Source organism: Zalophus californianus, chromosome 1, assembly GCF_009762305.2.
Source record: "Zalophus californianus isolate mZalCal1 chromosome 1, mZalCal1.pri.v2, whole genome shotgun sequence".
Taxonomy (NCBI): domain Eukaryota; kingdom Metazoa; phylum Chordata; class Mammalia; order Carnivora; family Otariidae; genus Zalophus; species Zalophus californianus.
In genome coordinates, this window is record NC_045595.1 from 103921683 (window position 1) to 103939637 (window position 17955).

Below are 17955 nucleotides of genomic sequence, written 5' to 3' on the forward strand. Positions count from 1 at the left end.
AGAAAGAATCATTACTAGTCTGAGCAATTCTACCCACCATTCCACTTAATTCTGCCCAGTGAGCACGTGTCCTGGGATGAATGTATTGGGGAGATGTGAATCTGATCTCCTTCCAGTTGGTCTCAGTTCCCAAACAGAGTCAACTCTAGTGTTTAGAGATTTGTGTTTTTCATGTAATGTGGCCCCCGGTGCCTAGCAACTCTCTCCCCTATGGTTCATTTGGACTCCATCTGATTTTCACCATAACACCAAAATTGAACACACTGCACCTTTCAGTGAGCGCCTGGTTTGCGCAGACACTGCTTGCATTTATTTTGTTTTGACAAGAACAAGAAGCAGGTAGAGCAGAGTTAAGGTTGTTTTTTTTTTTTTTGGCGGGGCGGGGGGAGGGAGATAGACTTATTTGTCAGAACCAGGGCCCCCTCTCTCCAGAACCCAGTTGTTTTTATATCCTCTGAATGAATTTCCCAGAAAAAGTTTGAGATCTAAATGACCAGAATGGTTAGGATGGTTTCTTCTTCCTGGCTCAACAAATTAGTGCTAATTTTGGAAATCTTCTTGGTTTATTGCCAGAACCATAGAGCATATGACACACTGGGGAGGTTGGGAGCGGCTCCCTCCACTAGCTTGCCGTTGGCTGGCCCGTGGCCCCACAGGTGCTCCTGCCCTTGGGGGTGTCCACTCCGCACTTCTGTGATAAGACTTTTCAGAGTGCTGCTTTGTCTCACCGCATTGCTGCCTATTTGGGAATGTTGAAACTCCATCGAAGAACTCCTTTTTCCCTTCCCTGTGCCAGAAAATGCCTTTGTTTTTCTTGCAGAGATCCATCTCCAGAGACATTTTTCATACCATTGGGAAGGGCTGAAAAGACAGTTCTATTCCTTTTTTTTTGTTTCAAGTGAATGTAAAATTATGACGCAGATCTTTTAAGCCGAAGTAGATGATCATGAACGTTTGGGTCACCATACCTACTCCACAGATTGCCCTGTGGACCTCTGGGAGCTCATCATGAATGCGATGCTCCATTGCTGGGCTCAGAATCACCTTAGGGGTCTCCAGGACTTAGTGGCCCTGGGGCGTGCTGGTCTTCCCTAGGACAGCATGTGGGTGGTGGCAGGTAGAGTGAGAAACTGGGGAGTGGTTCAGAACAACTTGGGCTTGGCGGAACAAGTGAGAATTTGTCTTACCAGCTCCAAGCAACCATGTGTCATGAGGTCACCAAGGCAGTATTTAGATGCCCCAGAATCTTAGAACTGTGGATATCTTAAAACACATGCTGCACCTAGAACATTGTAGCCTTGCTGTTTTATGTGAAGTTTTTGCTAAAGGATGGCCTAACATGAATCTTATTTGGCATGAATTTGAGCCATGGAGGCAGCATTTCTAATGCCTTACTTGACATACCATTTGGACAGAACAAAACCTAAAGGAAACACTTAATAGTTCTATCACTTTGAATGAATACTCAGACATAGCTTCTGAAAAACAAAATTAGTCCTGTTTTCTGTAATAGAAGATCCTCTTTAACAGCATAATTTGAGAGCTAAAATGCTTGATTTAGTAACTTTTAAGGTAATTTGTAATATATGAATTGAGAAACAAGTTCATAAATGCATTTCTTAATGAAATATTTCTGCAAGTGCCTAACATAATGTTTAGGACATAGTATGCTGTTAGTCAATACTAGTTTCTTTTCGGTTTTCTTCATTTAGAGGGCCTATTTTATTCACGTAGTTTAGAATCTGGCTTGTGCATAGCACTAGGCAAAATCTCATCAGCCTTTTAAAAAATCAGTCATTTAGCTCCATTTTAGCTCCACTTTCTATTCTATCTACCAAGTAAAATCTGTTTATGGCATTTTGTGCCATAAATGGGCCCAAAGCCCTAAATGGGCCCAAAGCCAAGAGAAAGAGTTCTCTGTTATTGCTTCAGATTGCCAAATTAATTAGTCCTATTGATGACTCCAGAGCTTGTTTTACCAAATAATTTCAAAAATAACTTTATCTAAAATTTTTACTTGAGTTCAGATACGACCTGAGACCTGGCCTGGCCTAGTCTCAGAAAGTGGGTCTAAAAACCTAAAAGATTCCTCTCCATTTGCTTTAAATTCTTCTGAGGATATTTGTATCCGCTGTTTCTTTTTCAGGAATGTGGCTTATTCACTAAGGTCTTACCAAACCTCTTTAAAATCCAAATTTTGCAAGAATGAAATGAACCTTCGGCGTGTTGAATTCTGTTCTTGTGTATTTCTGATTTGATTTTTTTCCTTGACCCCTGAGACACCCGTGGGTCCAGCCTCCCACTGTCCTGTTATCACTGAAGCCATAGCCTTTTCTGTGTTCGTTACTGTCACATTCTTAACATCTTCACCTAAAACCCTGAGGCCTCGTAGTTTGGCTCGGTCTTCAGCCGTCTGTCCACTCACCTGTTTGGTTGGCTGTCGGGCCCGCAGCTCGCAGAGGGCGCTCAGCTGGACGAGGGAGCTCTCGTCTAATCAGCCTGCGACTTCCTGCGTGTGGAGAGTTGCCCGGATGTCACGTGGCGCGGCCGTCGTGATTTGCGCATGGGAGAAGAATCTAGCCGTGGTTGCCCAGCTGTCTTGTTCCTCCTTCATGGGTTTCAGCAATGCCTGTTGGGCCCCGGTGCCCCCGTGTCCAGGATGACCACCTGGTCATTCCGACCTCCTCTCTGTTTATCAGGCGATGTGTCTGTCCTCCGTTCTTCCTGCCGCCTTTCCCCCTCCCATACCTCAGCCCTTAGCGCCCAGGGGAAAGCTTCCCCGTGAGACCAAGCCCAGACATTAGAGGCCACCCTGGCAATGGGCCCAAAGGGCACAAGGAGTGGTATCTCCGCTGCAGAGGTCTGAGTGAAAAATGCCTTCAGGAGGAGATGGAGCTTGTGGGAGGGGAAAAGCGTGAGTGGAAGACCTACCATCCTCCGGGTCTCAGACTGGTAGGCCGCAGACTCCCTTTGTCCCACAGATATGTTTTGTCTTCCTTACATGGTTTTTTTTTTTTTTTTTTTTACTCAGGTGCCAATGCCTCAAAATCAGGGAATTTCACATGAAACCTAGATTTTCAACTTCTTTTTAAAAAAAATAAGATATTTGGAGAAAGATGTCCAGTGACTTTTACAGGTTTGGGGCCTTAAGCAGTTGGAAAGATGGGGGCAAGCAGGTTTGTGGAGGCAGGGTTTGACCAGAGATGGATTGAATGTATCCAGTTTGGGATGCATTAAGCTTGAGGTGCCTGTGAAGCATCCTAGGGAAAATGGGGACTAGGGAAGTTGCTGTAAGAGTGGGGAGTTGAGGAGAGAGGTCCGGTGGGACAGACCTATGGGAGTGTCCGCACAGAAGTGCTCTTTATAGCCATGAGACAGGATGATGTCACCCGGAGAGTGACTGTGATAGAAGAGTCCTGAGCAACTGAGCCCTAAAACAGGAAAATGTGGAGAGGCAGGGCCCTGAGATGGAGAAGAGTAAGGCAAGAGGAGACCCAGGCAGGTGAGATGCTGTACAAGCCAGCCAAAGAAAACATTCCTGGGGGAAAAGAGGGACCCATCTGTGTCAGATGCTGTTGAGAATTGGCACTGACCTAGAATGTGGAGGTCACTGGGTGACCTTGAGCATGTCTCGTGGAGTGGTGGGAGGAAGCCTGATTGAAGTGGGTCCAAGAGAATGGAGACTCGGAGAACGTGAATGTAGAGAAAACTACATTCAGAAGGCAGAGTGTGTAGACACAGACGAAGGTAGGTGGGCATATTTTTTGTTTGAGTGAATGAATGAGCTAGCAGTCAGCCAGGAGGGACTGAGATTGACAGGATGTCCCCGGGAAAGTCTCCATGGTGGCCTGGAGTCGTGGGGTTTCCTTGGCCTACTCTGTGAGGACAGGCCACCCTGGTAGGGGAAGCAGTTGACTAGGTCCTCGTCTAGGTGATTATTTTTTTTATTTATTTATTTGAGAGAATGAGAGAGAGAGAGCACGTGAGAGGAGGGAGGGTTAGAGGGAGAAGCAGACTCCCCGCTGAGCAGGGAGCCCGATGCAGGACTTGATCCTGGAACTCCAGGATCATGACCTGAGCCGAAGGCAGTCGCTTAACCAACTGAGCCACCCAGGTGCCCTCATCTAGGTGATTAAAGTCCACGTTTGAGTACTGATGTTATTCTGATTTCTGGGGCATGATCGGGAGGGTATTTAGCTTGAAAGCCAAGGAAAAATCAGGGGGGTGGTCCCTGGTGGCCACAGTTCTTAGCTGCTGGGTAGCAGCTGTCTTCTGGTGATGTACTCACTTGTGCTCCATGGTCCCGACCCTCAGCAGATCCACTCCTCCTCTGCATGGCCAGCCCCGCCCACCTTGGGCACTTGTGCTCACGATCCTTGGTGTAGACCTTGAGTGAGTGATAAGAGGAGGAATTTGAGGGGGTGAGAGGGGAAAGGTGGCTGACTGGTGGTAGGGAAGGGATTGTGCAGGAGAGCGAGGCTGAGGAGGTGCAGGAGTGAGTGGCCATGTGCCAGAGAACATGAGTCATTGAGGTGGGTGGAGGATGGTTGGCCACTGCTGCCACGTTTCCCAGAGAAAGGTCTCGCAAGCCATGCTGTGTTTCTTCTTCTTGGTGCCTCATTGAGCATCACAAATAAATTGCTTTGTGAGACGTAAAATGGCTCCTGTGTGCACTGTCACAGTGTAGTTCCTTTTCCGTTCTGAACGCTTCTGTAGTCTCATCCACACGTTACCAGCTGCTGAACTAGTCATGAAAATTCTATCTGATCTTTTGGTAACATCAGGTCACAGGGATTATTTTAATGGCTAACATAAGCAGTATTATTGCTGGCTCAGGTTCAAACTATGTCTTGTGATCTGGACGTCTCTTTTGAGATTCTATCAAGTTAAAATTAGAACACTTATTTTAAGAGATGTATGCAAGCTGAGACAAATCCCCATTACTGGGTCAGAATGAATGGCTCTTAGTAATATAGAGACAATTGGAATATGTACCCAGTGTTGTTTTGTTTTTTGTTTTCTTTATTCCTGGCTGGTAATTTGATGGATAAATCAGGCAGTGAGTCAGTGAATCTTCTCATTATCCTTGTTCTGGGTCGACGTCAGTTGAACTTTAATTCTTTTGACATCAATATTTCCCCTTCTTATTTGTCAGCTAACCATTTTGCCTTCAGCCAGGCAACATAAATTCCGTCTGGTATCCTGAGTTTACCTTCTTATGAGGAATATCCCTGAATTTGCATTTAGGCTAAAATATTCTTTTAAGCAAAAAAGTAATTTCCCTTTTCACTTATGACCTGTTCTCTTATTTCATTTTGATATGGTTATTTTGGATTTTCATCAATAATTGGAGAGTAGTTGGGGCACCTGGGTATGGCTCAGTCAGTTAAGTGTCTAACTCTTGATCTCTGCTCAGGTCTAAATCTTGGGGTCATGAGTTCAAGCCCTGTGTTGGGCCCCATGCTGGGCTTGGAGCCTACTTAATAAAAAAGATAAAATTTAATTTAAAAAATTGAGTAGAATTGATTAAAATGGTAGAAAATGATTTTTAAAAACATTCTTTGGGGCAGGATTAAGACATAAAAATAATTACATGAAATTCATATCTAGATTAATTGAAATTCTAGATACAAAAACCGTGTTTGAGACCTTTTGCTCATCTTTTTTGCAAACTGTTTTATTATGAAAGCTAATAGAGCAAGCCTTTCAGGCTACTTTGCTGTGTCAATAAATACTGTTTGTACAGTTAGAGCATAGTTATATAGTTTTACCCATATAACTCACCTTCATAGAAGGTGGCCGGTGTTAGGCCTAACAGTACCCCTGGGGCAGGCCTAGGTGATTTCCAGAACATCGTTGTATGCGACTACCTTATGCAAAACTGCACGTCTGTCTTCTCTTCCCTTCCCCGCTTCCTGTCAGAGCCCCATGTCTCCCACTTAGCAGCTGCCTTACTTTGCACCCTGCCCCCATCCTCCCACCCTCAGAGGGCCTGTGGGTTGGCCAGAACCTTCCACATTCAGTGACTCACCCAGGCTTGCGCTTCTCATAAAGAATTCTTGCTCTAAAACTTGTTTTTCTCCTACCCCGACTCATTTCCATAGATCGGTTTGGTGTGTGGCAGGTTAAAGGAATACCTTGATACCTTAAAAAAAAAAAAAAAAGTTCCCATTCTTGACTGTACAGAAGTAGGGCTAACCATGGCCTTGAACCCATGACCTCTGAAGTCTGCACATGACTACTGTATGCCCCAGCATCTTTCTTCTTCTCTCCTGCATCTCTCTGCCATCACACTCCTGAATCCTCATGAGCTCTTTCTGGTCGGCCCCTCGGTAGCCCCAGCTGCAATAGAAACCTAGTTACATTATGCATTTTATGATTTGTTTTGTTTTTGCTGAAACTTGGGTAGCTGTTGGGTGGTTACATCACATCTCCACAATCCCGCTCACTCTCAACCCTCCCCCTTACTGGCACCAAGGAATTCCTCAACTTCAGGCACAAAGGGCAGTTTCATCCACATTTAGGACCCCTTATGATCTCCGTTTCTGCCACAAACAGGCTCATCAAGGACTTTCTTCAAACGAGGACTGCCCTGTCTATGAAAGGACTATCCAGTGGATACAGTTTTTCTCGGTGTTACAATGGAATAGGTAAAGAAGGTAATCTTGAGGAGGAAGGATCCTTCCTGTAGCCACAGAGGGCAACAGAGAGACACTCAGGGATCGTGGCTTCACGAAGGTGCAGCCCAGGCCTGAGCCACAGTGAAGTGCAGGCGGTGGACTGTCCCCAGATGGTGTTTCTGTTGACATGCGAGGGGAAGGCATTGAGCCACATCATGGGGTGGCCTCTAACCGGAGGTTGCAGAGAACCCTGAGCCACTGTGGGGCACAGCCAGACCCAGAGGCAGGAGTGTCTACTCCTGCCCGCCAGCAGAGGCAGGGCGCTCTGTCTCGCTGGGCGGTGTTAGTGGCTCTGCAGTGCGCCGGACCATCGTGCCCTTCCTCTGCTTCCCCGGGCTTTAAAGTCCCAATTCACAGGGTGGAGTGCTGGAGAGGAGCTGGGGTGGCCCTTAGACACGGTCGAGCGCAGTCCACGTAGGGGTCAGCTGCTGGTCCTAAGCACCACCATCCATTTCTTGTTCTTCTTCCCACCTTTCCCCTACCTTTGTACAAACTGAACCCTTCTGAGAACAGTCTTTCTTAGGCAGTGCTAAGTTGCTTGTTTTGTAGCTTTCTTTCCTATCGGTTACTTTCTTGCTCTGTTCTTGACTATATCTGGAGTATTTCCAGGGCTCCTTAGACATATCCTTTCCACTTTTCAGATTGACCGTCTGTAGGCAGGGCATTCATCTCTGAAGTAACAGATGTCACTCTCAGATGATGTCCTAATTCTGGGAGTGTCTTTCAGGAACAGCCTAGTTGTGGTTAAGAACCTTGGCTCTGGAACCAGACTGCCTCCGTGGAATCCCAGCCCTGTCACTCACCAGCCATGTGGTCCTAGACAAGTTATTGAACTACTTCATGCCTTGGTTTCCTCACGTAGTTGTTTTGGAGATTAACTGGTATATAAACCATGCAATTGTTAGCCAATGTCTGGTACATGTAAGTACTCAATAGATGTTAGCTATTCCTGTGACTCCTGTTTAATCATGTGCAAACTGTCGGAAAGCAGGTTAGAAAGGAAGAGAGTTTATGCTATATTCACGTTTTACTTTATTTTAATTAGTACTGTTACCTCTCCTATAATGACTAGGACATTCATATTAGGTCTAGGCCAAATCATGGACTGAAACTTAGCGGCCAGTTTTATTCTAGGAGGAGCAAACTAGGAGTCTTGCTCCAGCAAGATGAGTCAGGAGGAGGATGTCTGAGACCGTGAAAGCAAGTGCTCTCTTCTGGTCGCAGGCGTGTTTGTATTGCAGGCGAGGTAGTGCCTGCCACCCCCAAAACACACACAAGTGTCTGGTCTCTGGGACAGGTTCCCCGCCCCCGTCACCACTAGGACGTTTGTCCAAGGCCGTTACCTTCACCCCGCCATCTTTCCCAGGTCTTCTCTGCGCCCCCTTCCCACACAAAGCCCCTTCTGAAAATCTACGCCTGCACGGATCACTTTGGTGTTTCTGTAGCCCCTCGTGTCCGCATTGCCCTGGTAGCCCTGACTTGTTGCCTTGTTTGTGCTGCTCTTCCTTATTTTTATGTTAGAGGACTCCTTTCCCTGTTTGGGTGGCAAACCTTTTGGAGTCCTGCACTGACCCTATGTAACAGTTGCTTATTTAATTAATAGCCATGTCTGCACAAGTTTTGAGCATTATCCTTTTAAGGATAAAATTGAGAGTACTTGTGTGCATGTGTGTGGGTGTAAAATATGAAATGAAGAGTCAGCTTGGGGATTTCTGGTATCTATCTCATTTTCAGAAGAAAGGCGCTGTGGTATAGTCCATGACTCTTAGGAGGACATTTACAGTAGGCTCTATTTTTCTTTCATAGTTTTGGAGTGGCAGCATGGTAGGATTGGTAAGAGTGCAGGCTTAAGAGAGAGGCAGAACAGTGCCAAATCCCTTTTCTGCCACCTAATAGCTATATGGCTCTGGCTGACCCCCTGATCTCTAGGAGCCTCTATTAACATGTTAGTAAGATCTACCTTTGCCAGAGTGTTATTATTCCCAATCATGTCCTTAAAAAAGTTTGGGCCCAGGATGCCTGGGTGGCTCAGGCGGTTAAGCATCTGCCTTGGGCTCAGGTCATGATCCCGGGGTCCTGGAATCGAGCCCCACATCCAACTCCCTGCTCAGCAGGGAGTCTGCTTCTCCCTCTCCCTCTCCCGCTCCCCCGGCTTGTGCATGCTCTCACTCGCTCTTTCTCTCTGACAAATGAAAAAAAAAAAAAATCTTAAAAAAAAAAGTTTGGGCCCCAAACATGGGAAACCCTCAGATAATGATAGCTATGTAATAGGTCTCTGGCATTTAAAAATAAATAAATAAATAAAATAAAAGATTGGAAAGGTTACATGAATAGAGTTTGCATTATTTCAGTCTGCACATCATGCTCAGCAACTTTGGTTGCCTATAGGATAAATCCACTAAAATCTAACACTTAAACCCAACACCCAAGGAACCATCCCATTTTTCCTTTCCCTATCAGTTTCCTCTTTGGCTGCAGTGGGAGTACCCTCGGTCTAACTCACATACACTCACCTGATACTTGCTCTACCCCTGCCTAGAATTCTCTGTATCACCAGCTACCCAGCTCCTGTCTGTTGCACAAGCTTTAAGTCTCTGCTCCACGAAACCTACCTTTCATGACCACCCTACCTCTGCATTTCTGGAGCACCCACTGTTCCATCTTTCTTTTGGCACTTGTTGTATTCACCTTTATTATTTGGATTTTTTATGTACATAGATTTCCTCCCAGCCAGAAAATGACCACTCTTAATTCTTTTTTTTAAGAAATTATTATGAGGGCGCCTGGGTGGCTCAGTTGGTTAAGCGACTGCCTTCGGCTCAGGTCATGATCCTGGAGTCCCGGGATTGAGTCCCACATCGGGCTCCCTGCTTGGCGGGGAGTCTGCTTCTCCCTCTGACCCTCTTCCCTCTCGTGCTTTCTATCTCTCATTCTCTCTCTCTCTGAAATAAATAAATAAAATTAAAAAAAATTATTATGAAATATAGTATATATACAAAGGGGTATATATAAAAAAATGTGTTGTTTTTTTTTAAATCCAAGTTAAGAAATGGAACACAACCAGTACCTTACAAGCTGTCTGTCCCTTCCCCATCACGGCTTCCCCTTTCCCCGGGAGATAACCAACATCATGACACTGATATTGATTACAGTTTTCTACGCTTCATTTTTTTTTAAGATTTTATTTATTTATTAGAGCATGAGCATGAGCAGAGGGAGAGAAAGGGAGAAGCAGACTCCCCACTGAGCAGGGAGCCCCATGTGGGGCTTGATCCCAGGGCCCTGGGATCATGACCTGAGCCAAAGGCAGATGTCCAACCCACTGAACCACCCAGGCATCCCCAGCTTTCTACTCTTTAAATAGTACTTTTTTTTTGGTTTTTGCCCAATGTAAATGGACCTTTATGTATGAATTTCTATTTGAAAATTTTCAGCATGTTTAAAAAAGTCATCCATTTGCTGCATGATGTGTGTAGCTATCATTTTATTTTCACTGCTATATTGTATTCCATGATCTGAATATACCAGAAGTTGTCCTTTAAAAATAATAAAATGGACAAATAACCATAAAATTTCAGTGACATTCAACAGTAAGTATATATTTCTTGCTCATATGTTGGTGGCTAGGCTGGAGCAGCTCTGATAATCTCAGCAGGGTTTGGAGCCACAGATTTGATCCACATCTGCTCCGTGGGTCTCATCCATTCTTCTGCTGACAGAGGTCTCTCAGAGAGAGGGACCAGAAACAAGCAGGGCTTGCTTGCTTTTTCTTTCTTTCCTTCTTTCTCTTTCTTTGTTTCTTTGTTTTTCTTTTCTTTTTCTTTCTTTCTTCTCTTTCTTTCTTTCTCTTTCTTTCTTTTCTTTCTTTTTCTTTTTTTTTTTTTTTTTTTTTTTTTCTTTCTTTTTTTTTTTTTTTTCTTTCTTTTTCTTCTTTCTTTCTTTCTTTCTTTTCTTCTTTCTTTCTTTTCTTTCTTTTTCTTTTTTTTCTTTCTTTTTCTTCTTTCTTTCTTTCTTTATTTCTTTTTCTTCTTTCCTTTTTCTTTTTCTCTTTCTTTCCCTTTCTTTTCTTCCTTCCTTCCTTTCCCTTCTTTCTTTACCTCCTTTCTGACACAGTTACTTCCTCCCATATTTCCTTGCAAAGGCAAGTTCTGTGAGCATGCCCAATTATCAGTGAGGTAGGAAAGTGTATTCCCCCTGTGGAGACTGGGAAAAGGAGTGAACACTTGCTGAACAGGCTTAACCTACTAAGATATGGTCATATGAGTGGTTTGTAGTTATGACTGTTTCAAACAGCACTGCTGCTGTGAACATTTTGATGACATCTGCATGTGGGTAAGAGCTTCTTTCGGGTCTGTGCCAAGGAGCTGAGCTTCCGGGTCAGAGGTGTGAGAATTTTCAGTGTCACTAGGTGTAATACCAAATGGTTTTCCAAGTTGTACCTTTCCAACCACAGTGGATTGGTGTTTTGGTTGTTGCCCTGACCCACTGCTACTTTTGGATTTTTGTATGTATTTAACATACAACTGAATAATTTCAAAAATCTGTGTAAAACTTAGTGAGCTCAAGTTCTTTTCCAACCACTACTTCAGTGGAAAGTGCATCGTTAAGACTACCGAACAAAGTGCTCAGAATCCACTAATGGTTTCAACTTTGTGTTCTCTTGGCAGATTTGGGGCAAATGCCAAAGTTGTGCATTTCCTGGGACAAATCAAACCTTGGAATTATACTTATGATCCTAACACAAAAAGTGTCAAAAGTGAGTCCCATGATCCCACCATGACTCATCCAGAGTTTCTCAACCTGTGGTGGGACATCTTCACCACCAACGTGTTACCTCTGCTTCAACAATTTGGCCTTGTCAAAGACACCCACTCATGCCTGAATGTGGTAGGTTCTGTTTTTTCTTTCAGGTAATTTAATGCTGTATTTTTTAAAACTTTGGTATACTGGTAGAGGTAGTGTTTAGTGGTACTTTTAAACGGAGATCAATCAGATTTGTAGAAAAAAAAATGTCCATCTTACAGGGAAAGGAATACTGCCAGCAAAGACTAAAAGCAGTAGATTCTGTGGCAGATTTCATTAGATCTGGGAGCATAAGAAAGGACTTTAGAGGGTGTGTGTGTGTGTGTGTGTGTGTGTGTAGCGCACACACATATATGTCCATATCTAGTATGTATAGAATTCTTAGCCCATTGTCCTAAGATTCTGAGGTTATTCCTAAAGTATAAAGAATGCCTTATTTCATGTGTTAGAAACTATAAACATTTAAATATACATATTTATTTTTTCCATCTGCTTAGAAGAATGTATTTTCAGTGAACATTTTAATAACATGTGAAAACAAACACTTGCAAAAACAGATACTTTTATAGGATTATTTTGGTTTGTCATGCTCATGCTCTTACGGTTATATAGAATCTTGAAAAAAGAAATCTCCTTGTAAGAGGAAGATGACATTAACATTTACAACAGCAACTTGCTTAGCCTCTTTTCTGACTTTAAATGTCTTCCTCTGAGATTGGTTCTTTTAGAAGAATTGGAAAGAGGATGAGAAGTTACATTTCTCTGCTACATATTAAGATATAAAGAATCAAACTGAATGGGTGAATTACAATTGAGTCTAACTGATCAGTTAATTACCTTGCTATAATTATAAGAGGCTATAAGGTTGTAAGAGATCCTTTTCTTTGCCATGGTAGAGATTTTAGCCATTTCACTTAGTAGCACTTGTACCAATATATAAAATGGAGAAAGGGAAAAATAACACTAACATTCTTACTTTAATTGCTTTACATGGACCACGAAATAATACTTGTACAGTACTCGGAACATTGCCTGGCACATAATAAGTGCATAAGGAAAGCTAGTTACTATTATGTAACCCTTACAACTACTTTGTCAAATAAGTGTTATTAATATGCCCTTTTATATATTAAAATTAAGTGAGGCTTAAAGAAGTTAACTTCTCTTAGTTATATAACATACTCATCAAAAGCAGAACTGGGACTCAAATCTAAGTCTGCAAGACTGTTACCTTCTGAATAGTATCATGAAACAGAGAATTCTGGAAGAACAGCCCAGTATCATTGCTGTTGCAAGTGGAAGCAAAGGCAGGGCTAATCCAGGGTAAGGACTTACGTTGCTTCAGCTGTGAAACCACCCCATGGAATCTGCCCAGGTACCTTGGAGTGCCAGTATATTTAAACACCTGCATAGACACATATAGTCATATAGCAACAAAAACCGGTAATCAAAAATTTTGTTCTCCCATTTTCTCTGTTAAAAGCAATATCTGTATGCATTCACTCGCCTTCCTTTTTCTCTGTTTCTAGTACCTTCTCACCTCAGAGCTTTTTGAAGAATAGCTTTGATATTCTTTTATGGTATAATTGAAGTTAATGGCCTTTCCATAAGTAATGAGATTCTAATTTAACGTGGAGTAGGTTTGCTCTATTTCCTGCACATTTCCCTTGTTCCCTCCACAACCCAAGGAGTTAGAATTATGAACCAAGGAAAGGTGATGGGAATTTAAACAGTTGTTCAAGACTAAGCCAATTAACATGAGCTACGAGAATAGATACTCCTTGATAATAAGCTTGAACGGGCAGATAAGTTCGGTGCATAGTCTCAAACCATTTAGCTCTCGCTTTTATAATGTAACAACTTGTGTATGTGGTGTGGCTCTCTGGTTAGGTGCTTTCTGAAGTTTAGCCTCTGAAGTACCATTTTGTTTAAGTTCTCAACCTTTCAGAGCCCACACAGATCGAGAATTGATCGTGAGACTGTGTTCCCTTGTCCGTCCATCTTACACTTTCTAATGAACTGTTTGCAGCTTTCAGACTTGGTCTATACACTGGCTTTCTCTTGTGGCTTCTGTAGAAAGGTATGCAGAACTTAAACATTAACCCTAATTACTTTGTTCTCCCAATGTTTTCACTGAGTCAAGAAGTCTTCATTTCGTTAGGAATAAATCATATGACCCTTGTATTTCTGTGTCTTTTGTTTGTTTGTTTCATGTAATACTTTTCAGTTTTTGCTACTTTGCATGATAATTCATCCTGGCTTTTCTCACCTTCAACTTATTGCGTTCCTTAAAACAGTCTGATTTTCAGCTCTCAAGGAGTTTCTGATTATGCTCTCCTTTTTAGGAAGGTGTCTCAGGAGCCATATCACATCTGTCCCTTGGGGAGATCCCGGCTGCGGCACAGCCTTTTGTGTCCTCAGAAGAACGGAAGGAGCGGTGGGAACAGGGCCAGGCTGATTACATGGGAGCAGATTCCTTTGACAACATCAAGAGGAAACTTGACACTTACCTCCAGTAGAAACACTGCCATTTTCCCATGGACACATCCACTTCACAGGCCCTTGTTTCAGATACTTAGTGTCTAGATCTGGGTTAGGAAAGGTCTGTTACAGTTGCTAGAAGCTTTGCTAGAATTCATCAGATGAGGGGATTTTTCAGGACAACGGGGAGAACTGGGCAAAAGTTGTGAAGTAGCAGTTCTGTTATGTGGACAGCATTCTGCTTTTTAACCCTAGGCTTATTCATTATTCAGTTCATGTGTTGGAAGTTCTTAATTTTGCTGATGGCCAACATATGTGGTGGTAGGAGAAGTCAAGCTAATTAAGATGGCTGTATCGACTCTAAGAATGTGCCAATGCAGGCTCTAAACCAGTCTCCCTTCAGAAAGGGACAAGGTATCTCTCTCTCTCTCGCTTGCACGTTGTACCTTTCACTAGACCTGCATTTTATTTAGAATTGCCCAGAGACTGCCAGAGTGATTGTAATTCTGCTTTCAGGTGAAGACAGCCTGTAACACTGCTGAGTGATTCATAAACCTATCAACAAATGGTGTTAACCCATTTTATTTCCTAATTGTAGTGTCTGAAATTGTTCGCCAGTTTTCTATGTACAGTAAGGCAGCATGCTAAAATGCTTTTGTTCAGTTCTGTATATCTGTAAACAGCTTGTGCTCTCTGATGGTTACCTGCGGTGGCACCTTGTATGAAAATAAAGACTTCTTGCCATATCTTGTCTAATTAAGGGATTCCCACTCCCCTGGAAAAAAAATGTATTAGGCAGTTTTTCCTAATTTGTAGAATTTGTCAGTGTTTTAAAAACCAGTGTAAAACTTGACACTTGGAATTGGTTTTTAGATATCTAGAAATATTTCAATCTAGTGTTCTCCAGTGACAGTGTTGGATGTGATCGATGGAGGAAAGTGAGATCAAATTTATCTAATCTCTCACATTATATCTCCGTATCAAGTGAATATTCAGACTTTAGAAAATATGTTAAAATCATCATAGGTTCATTGTCAGTCTCTGGACATACTTGATAATCTTTCCAGGACTGTTCGAATCAGTACTGGAACCAGTGACTTCTAGTGTTTTTATCCATGAATTAAAATTATGTTAAGTGTAAAGAGTATTTATTAAATGTATAGATGACTCTAGGTTGCGAGGATGGCAAGCCAGTGAAGGGCAGGATCCAGAGTGACCTTTTAAAACCAATGTGAGTAATCTTTCTATTGGGGGGAAGAAACCAACCAACCAACCAACCAGGAAAGAAGACCATGACCAGAAATTTTAGAGGTTTAATTGGGCAGTAGCTACAATGGCTTTTATGACGTAACTAACCTTCAAGGTCGCTCTTCTTTATTTCCACAATATCCTACTGGTTACACAAGTCAGCCCTATTCAATATGGGTGTGAATGAATACACAGGGATACGGAATCCTGGAGGCAAGAATGGTTAAGGGCCACCTTGGAGGCTGGCTACAGAAGAGCTCAAGAAGAACCTGAGGATTTACCTAAAATTGTAAAATATCAAATAAGTGATTTCTGAAGATAAACTACAATTATTTGGACTGGTGGAGGAGTTGCTATAATCGTCAAGTACACTAAGCACTACTGGAGATTTAAGTGCCTCCATGTTTCAGGTGCTGTGGTGCCTCTTCTCAAAATACTCCTAAATCCAAGGATCTCCGCGTTGGGGGGATTATCAGGATGCAACCCCATTATAGGTCAAGAGATGTATATATAAAATAAGGAACTGGTTTCCTGGCATCCTCCAAAGGTAACCAAGGTGATTTTGGGGGGATTGTGTTCTAAGCCATCATTATGAATTAGTGAATTTTAATGTAGTTGGTTTCAACCCATTTAAAGATCTAACTGTTGGGGCGCCTGGGTGGCTCAGTCGGTTAAGCGGCTGCCTTCAACTCAGGTTATGATCTCAGGGTCCTGGTTTTGAGCCCCGCATCGGGCTCCTTGCTCAGTAGGGAGTCTGCTTCTCCCTCTCCTTCTGCTGTTTCCCCCACTTGTCTCTCTGGCTCTCTGTGTCAAATAAAATCTTTAAAAAAAAAAAAGATCTAATTGTTTTACCTTTATGATTTACATTTTAAAAACACTGCTTTTGCAGCTGGTGGAAAATAGCTTGAATTGAGGACAAAAGAGTTGATGGAAGGACAGTTAGTTTACACTAGTGGTCCTGGAGAAGAGACCGTAGTAATCTAGCATAACTTTCACCAGGATGAAAGCAGTGAAGTTGCTGATGGATTGCATATGAAGAGTGAGGAAAAAGGAATAACTGTAGATGAGGGGTTTGAGCAACTGAGTGAATCTCCCAACCTTGCTGCTCCCTAAAACACTAGAGACTTAACTGTAAGTAGTTTCTTATGCCTCATCACTTACAAATTCTGATTCAGTAGGTCTTGGTTGAGGCCATAGTGTCTCTGCTCCAAGTAACTACCAGGCAATCCAAAAGACTCTGACCCAAATAACATTTGAGAACCACTTGATACATTAAGGAGGTATTTATACTAAATGCAACAGGCAATGAGATTTTTAGCTGAAGATGCATGAAGAGGTAAGGTGGTGGTTGCCTAGCAAGGGGCTCAACTTCTAATTAGTCTTTCCAAAAGACAATCTCAGCTCTTTTGAGTCATACAGAAAACATTACCATAAATAACATGTATAAATGTATTTGTATAGTGTTTACCTTTTTAATGTCACTGAGACTTGAAGCATTAAGCTAAAGTAAGATTTGACTTGTCCTTAAAATAGTCTGCTGTGGTTTGCTTTTTTCTTTATTATTACAAATACACAAATGGATTATTAGTTTTTTTATACTTGGGTTAAGTTACTTGACTAACTTATTTCTCTGGGGTTCAGATGCTGAAATTCGACCTCCTTCAAAACTATGTAAGAAAGCAAAAACAGGAAAGAAAGTTTACTGGGCATTCACATCTCAATTCTATCAATCCTATGATGTATATATGGTATACACATTTTGCAGATAATCAGAGAATAAGGTTAAATTTGCAGATTTTGATTCAAATTTTTGTACTTCAAACCTCAAAGCTGTGCTCTGCATTAAAAAAAAAATGTGTGGTTAAAACAGACAATGAAATCAGAGAAACCTCTCTATATAACCAGGAATACAAATGCCAGAAATCTGGGGAGTAATATAATGTGTAGTAATATAAGAGCTTTCATTTTGCTATGAAGATAAGGACTGTGGTTTGAAATAGAACTTGGGAAATACCTTTTACAAAGGCTTTAAGTAGGCTGCCTGAAATTACAATATAAAAATAAATGGATAAAATCCCAGCATAGAATTTGTTTTGGCTAGGACTTGATTCAACTTCTGTACACACGTATCTTACAAGAAGCCTCTATTATCCTGTTTTCAGTGGTGGTAGTGGCCTAGAAGAGGCACAACTTCTGTTATAGGACTATTCTGTGATACTGTGATGTAATCAGGATCAACACAGATCTATATGGGCAAAAGCTCCTTATACCTTATACAAAGCAGTTCAGTTCTTGTGATCTACTTATTCTGTATTCACTTGTTTCTTGATGTCCAGTCTATCAGCTACCATTTCTCACTACCGTTTGCCTAGAATAAAAATAGGAAGAGTCAAATGTTCAGGAAAGGGCCTTTGAATGCTGGTCCTTTTCCACTGAGTCAAGCACAGCTGACCTTGAACAACACAGGTTGAACTGCAAGGGTACACTTACACATGGATTTTTTAATACAGTACAGTAATTTTCTTGTCCTTATGATTTTAATAATTTTCTCCAGCTTCATTATAAAAATACAGTATATAATTTATATATGTATATGTTGAGTGTTATCAGTAAGGCTTCTGGTTAGTAGTAGGCTATTAGTAAAGTTTTGGGGGAGTCAAAAGTTCTATGTGGATTTTCAACAGCACAGGGGGGTCAGCACCCCTAACCCCCATGTCGTTCCAGGGTCAACTGTATAGGGATT

At 42.2% G+C, this 17955-nt stretch overlaps 1 protein-coding gene across 5 annotated transcripts in view; it reads left to right on the forward strand.

Annotated features, from left to right (window-relative positions):
* The window catches only part of GYG1 (glycogenin 1), a 37330-nt gene that overhangs the window by 18602 nt on the left and 773 nt on the right, over positions 1-17955 (forward strand). For 3 of the 5 annotated variants that reach the window (XM_035726304.1, XM_027582429.2, XM_027582432.2), the window contains exons 6-8: positions 11348-11567; positions 13513-13563; positions 13829-15978. In XM_035726304.1, the coding sequence (XP_035582197.1) occupies positions 11348-11567; positions 13513-13563; positions 13829-14002 (445 nt within the window). In that variant the 3' untranslated portion in view covers positions 14003-15978. Of the gene's footprint in view, positions 1-11347; positions 11568-13512; positions 13564-13828; positions 15979-17955 lie in introns of those variants that run through there. The other 2 variants (XM_027582430.2, XM_027582433.2) reach the window with 2 other exon arrangements.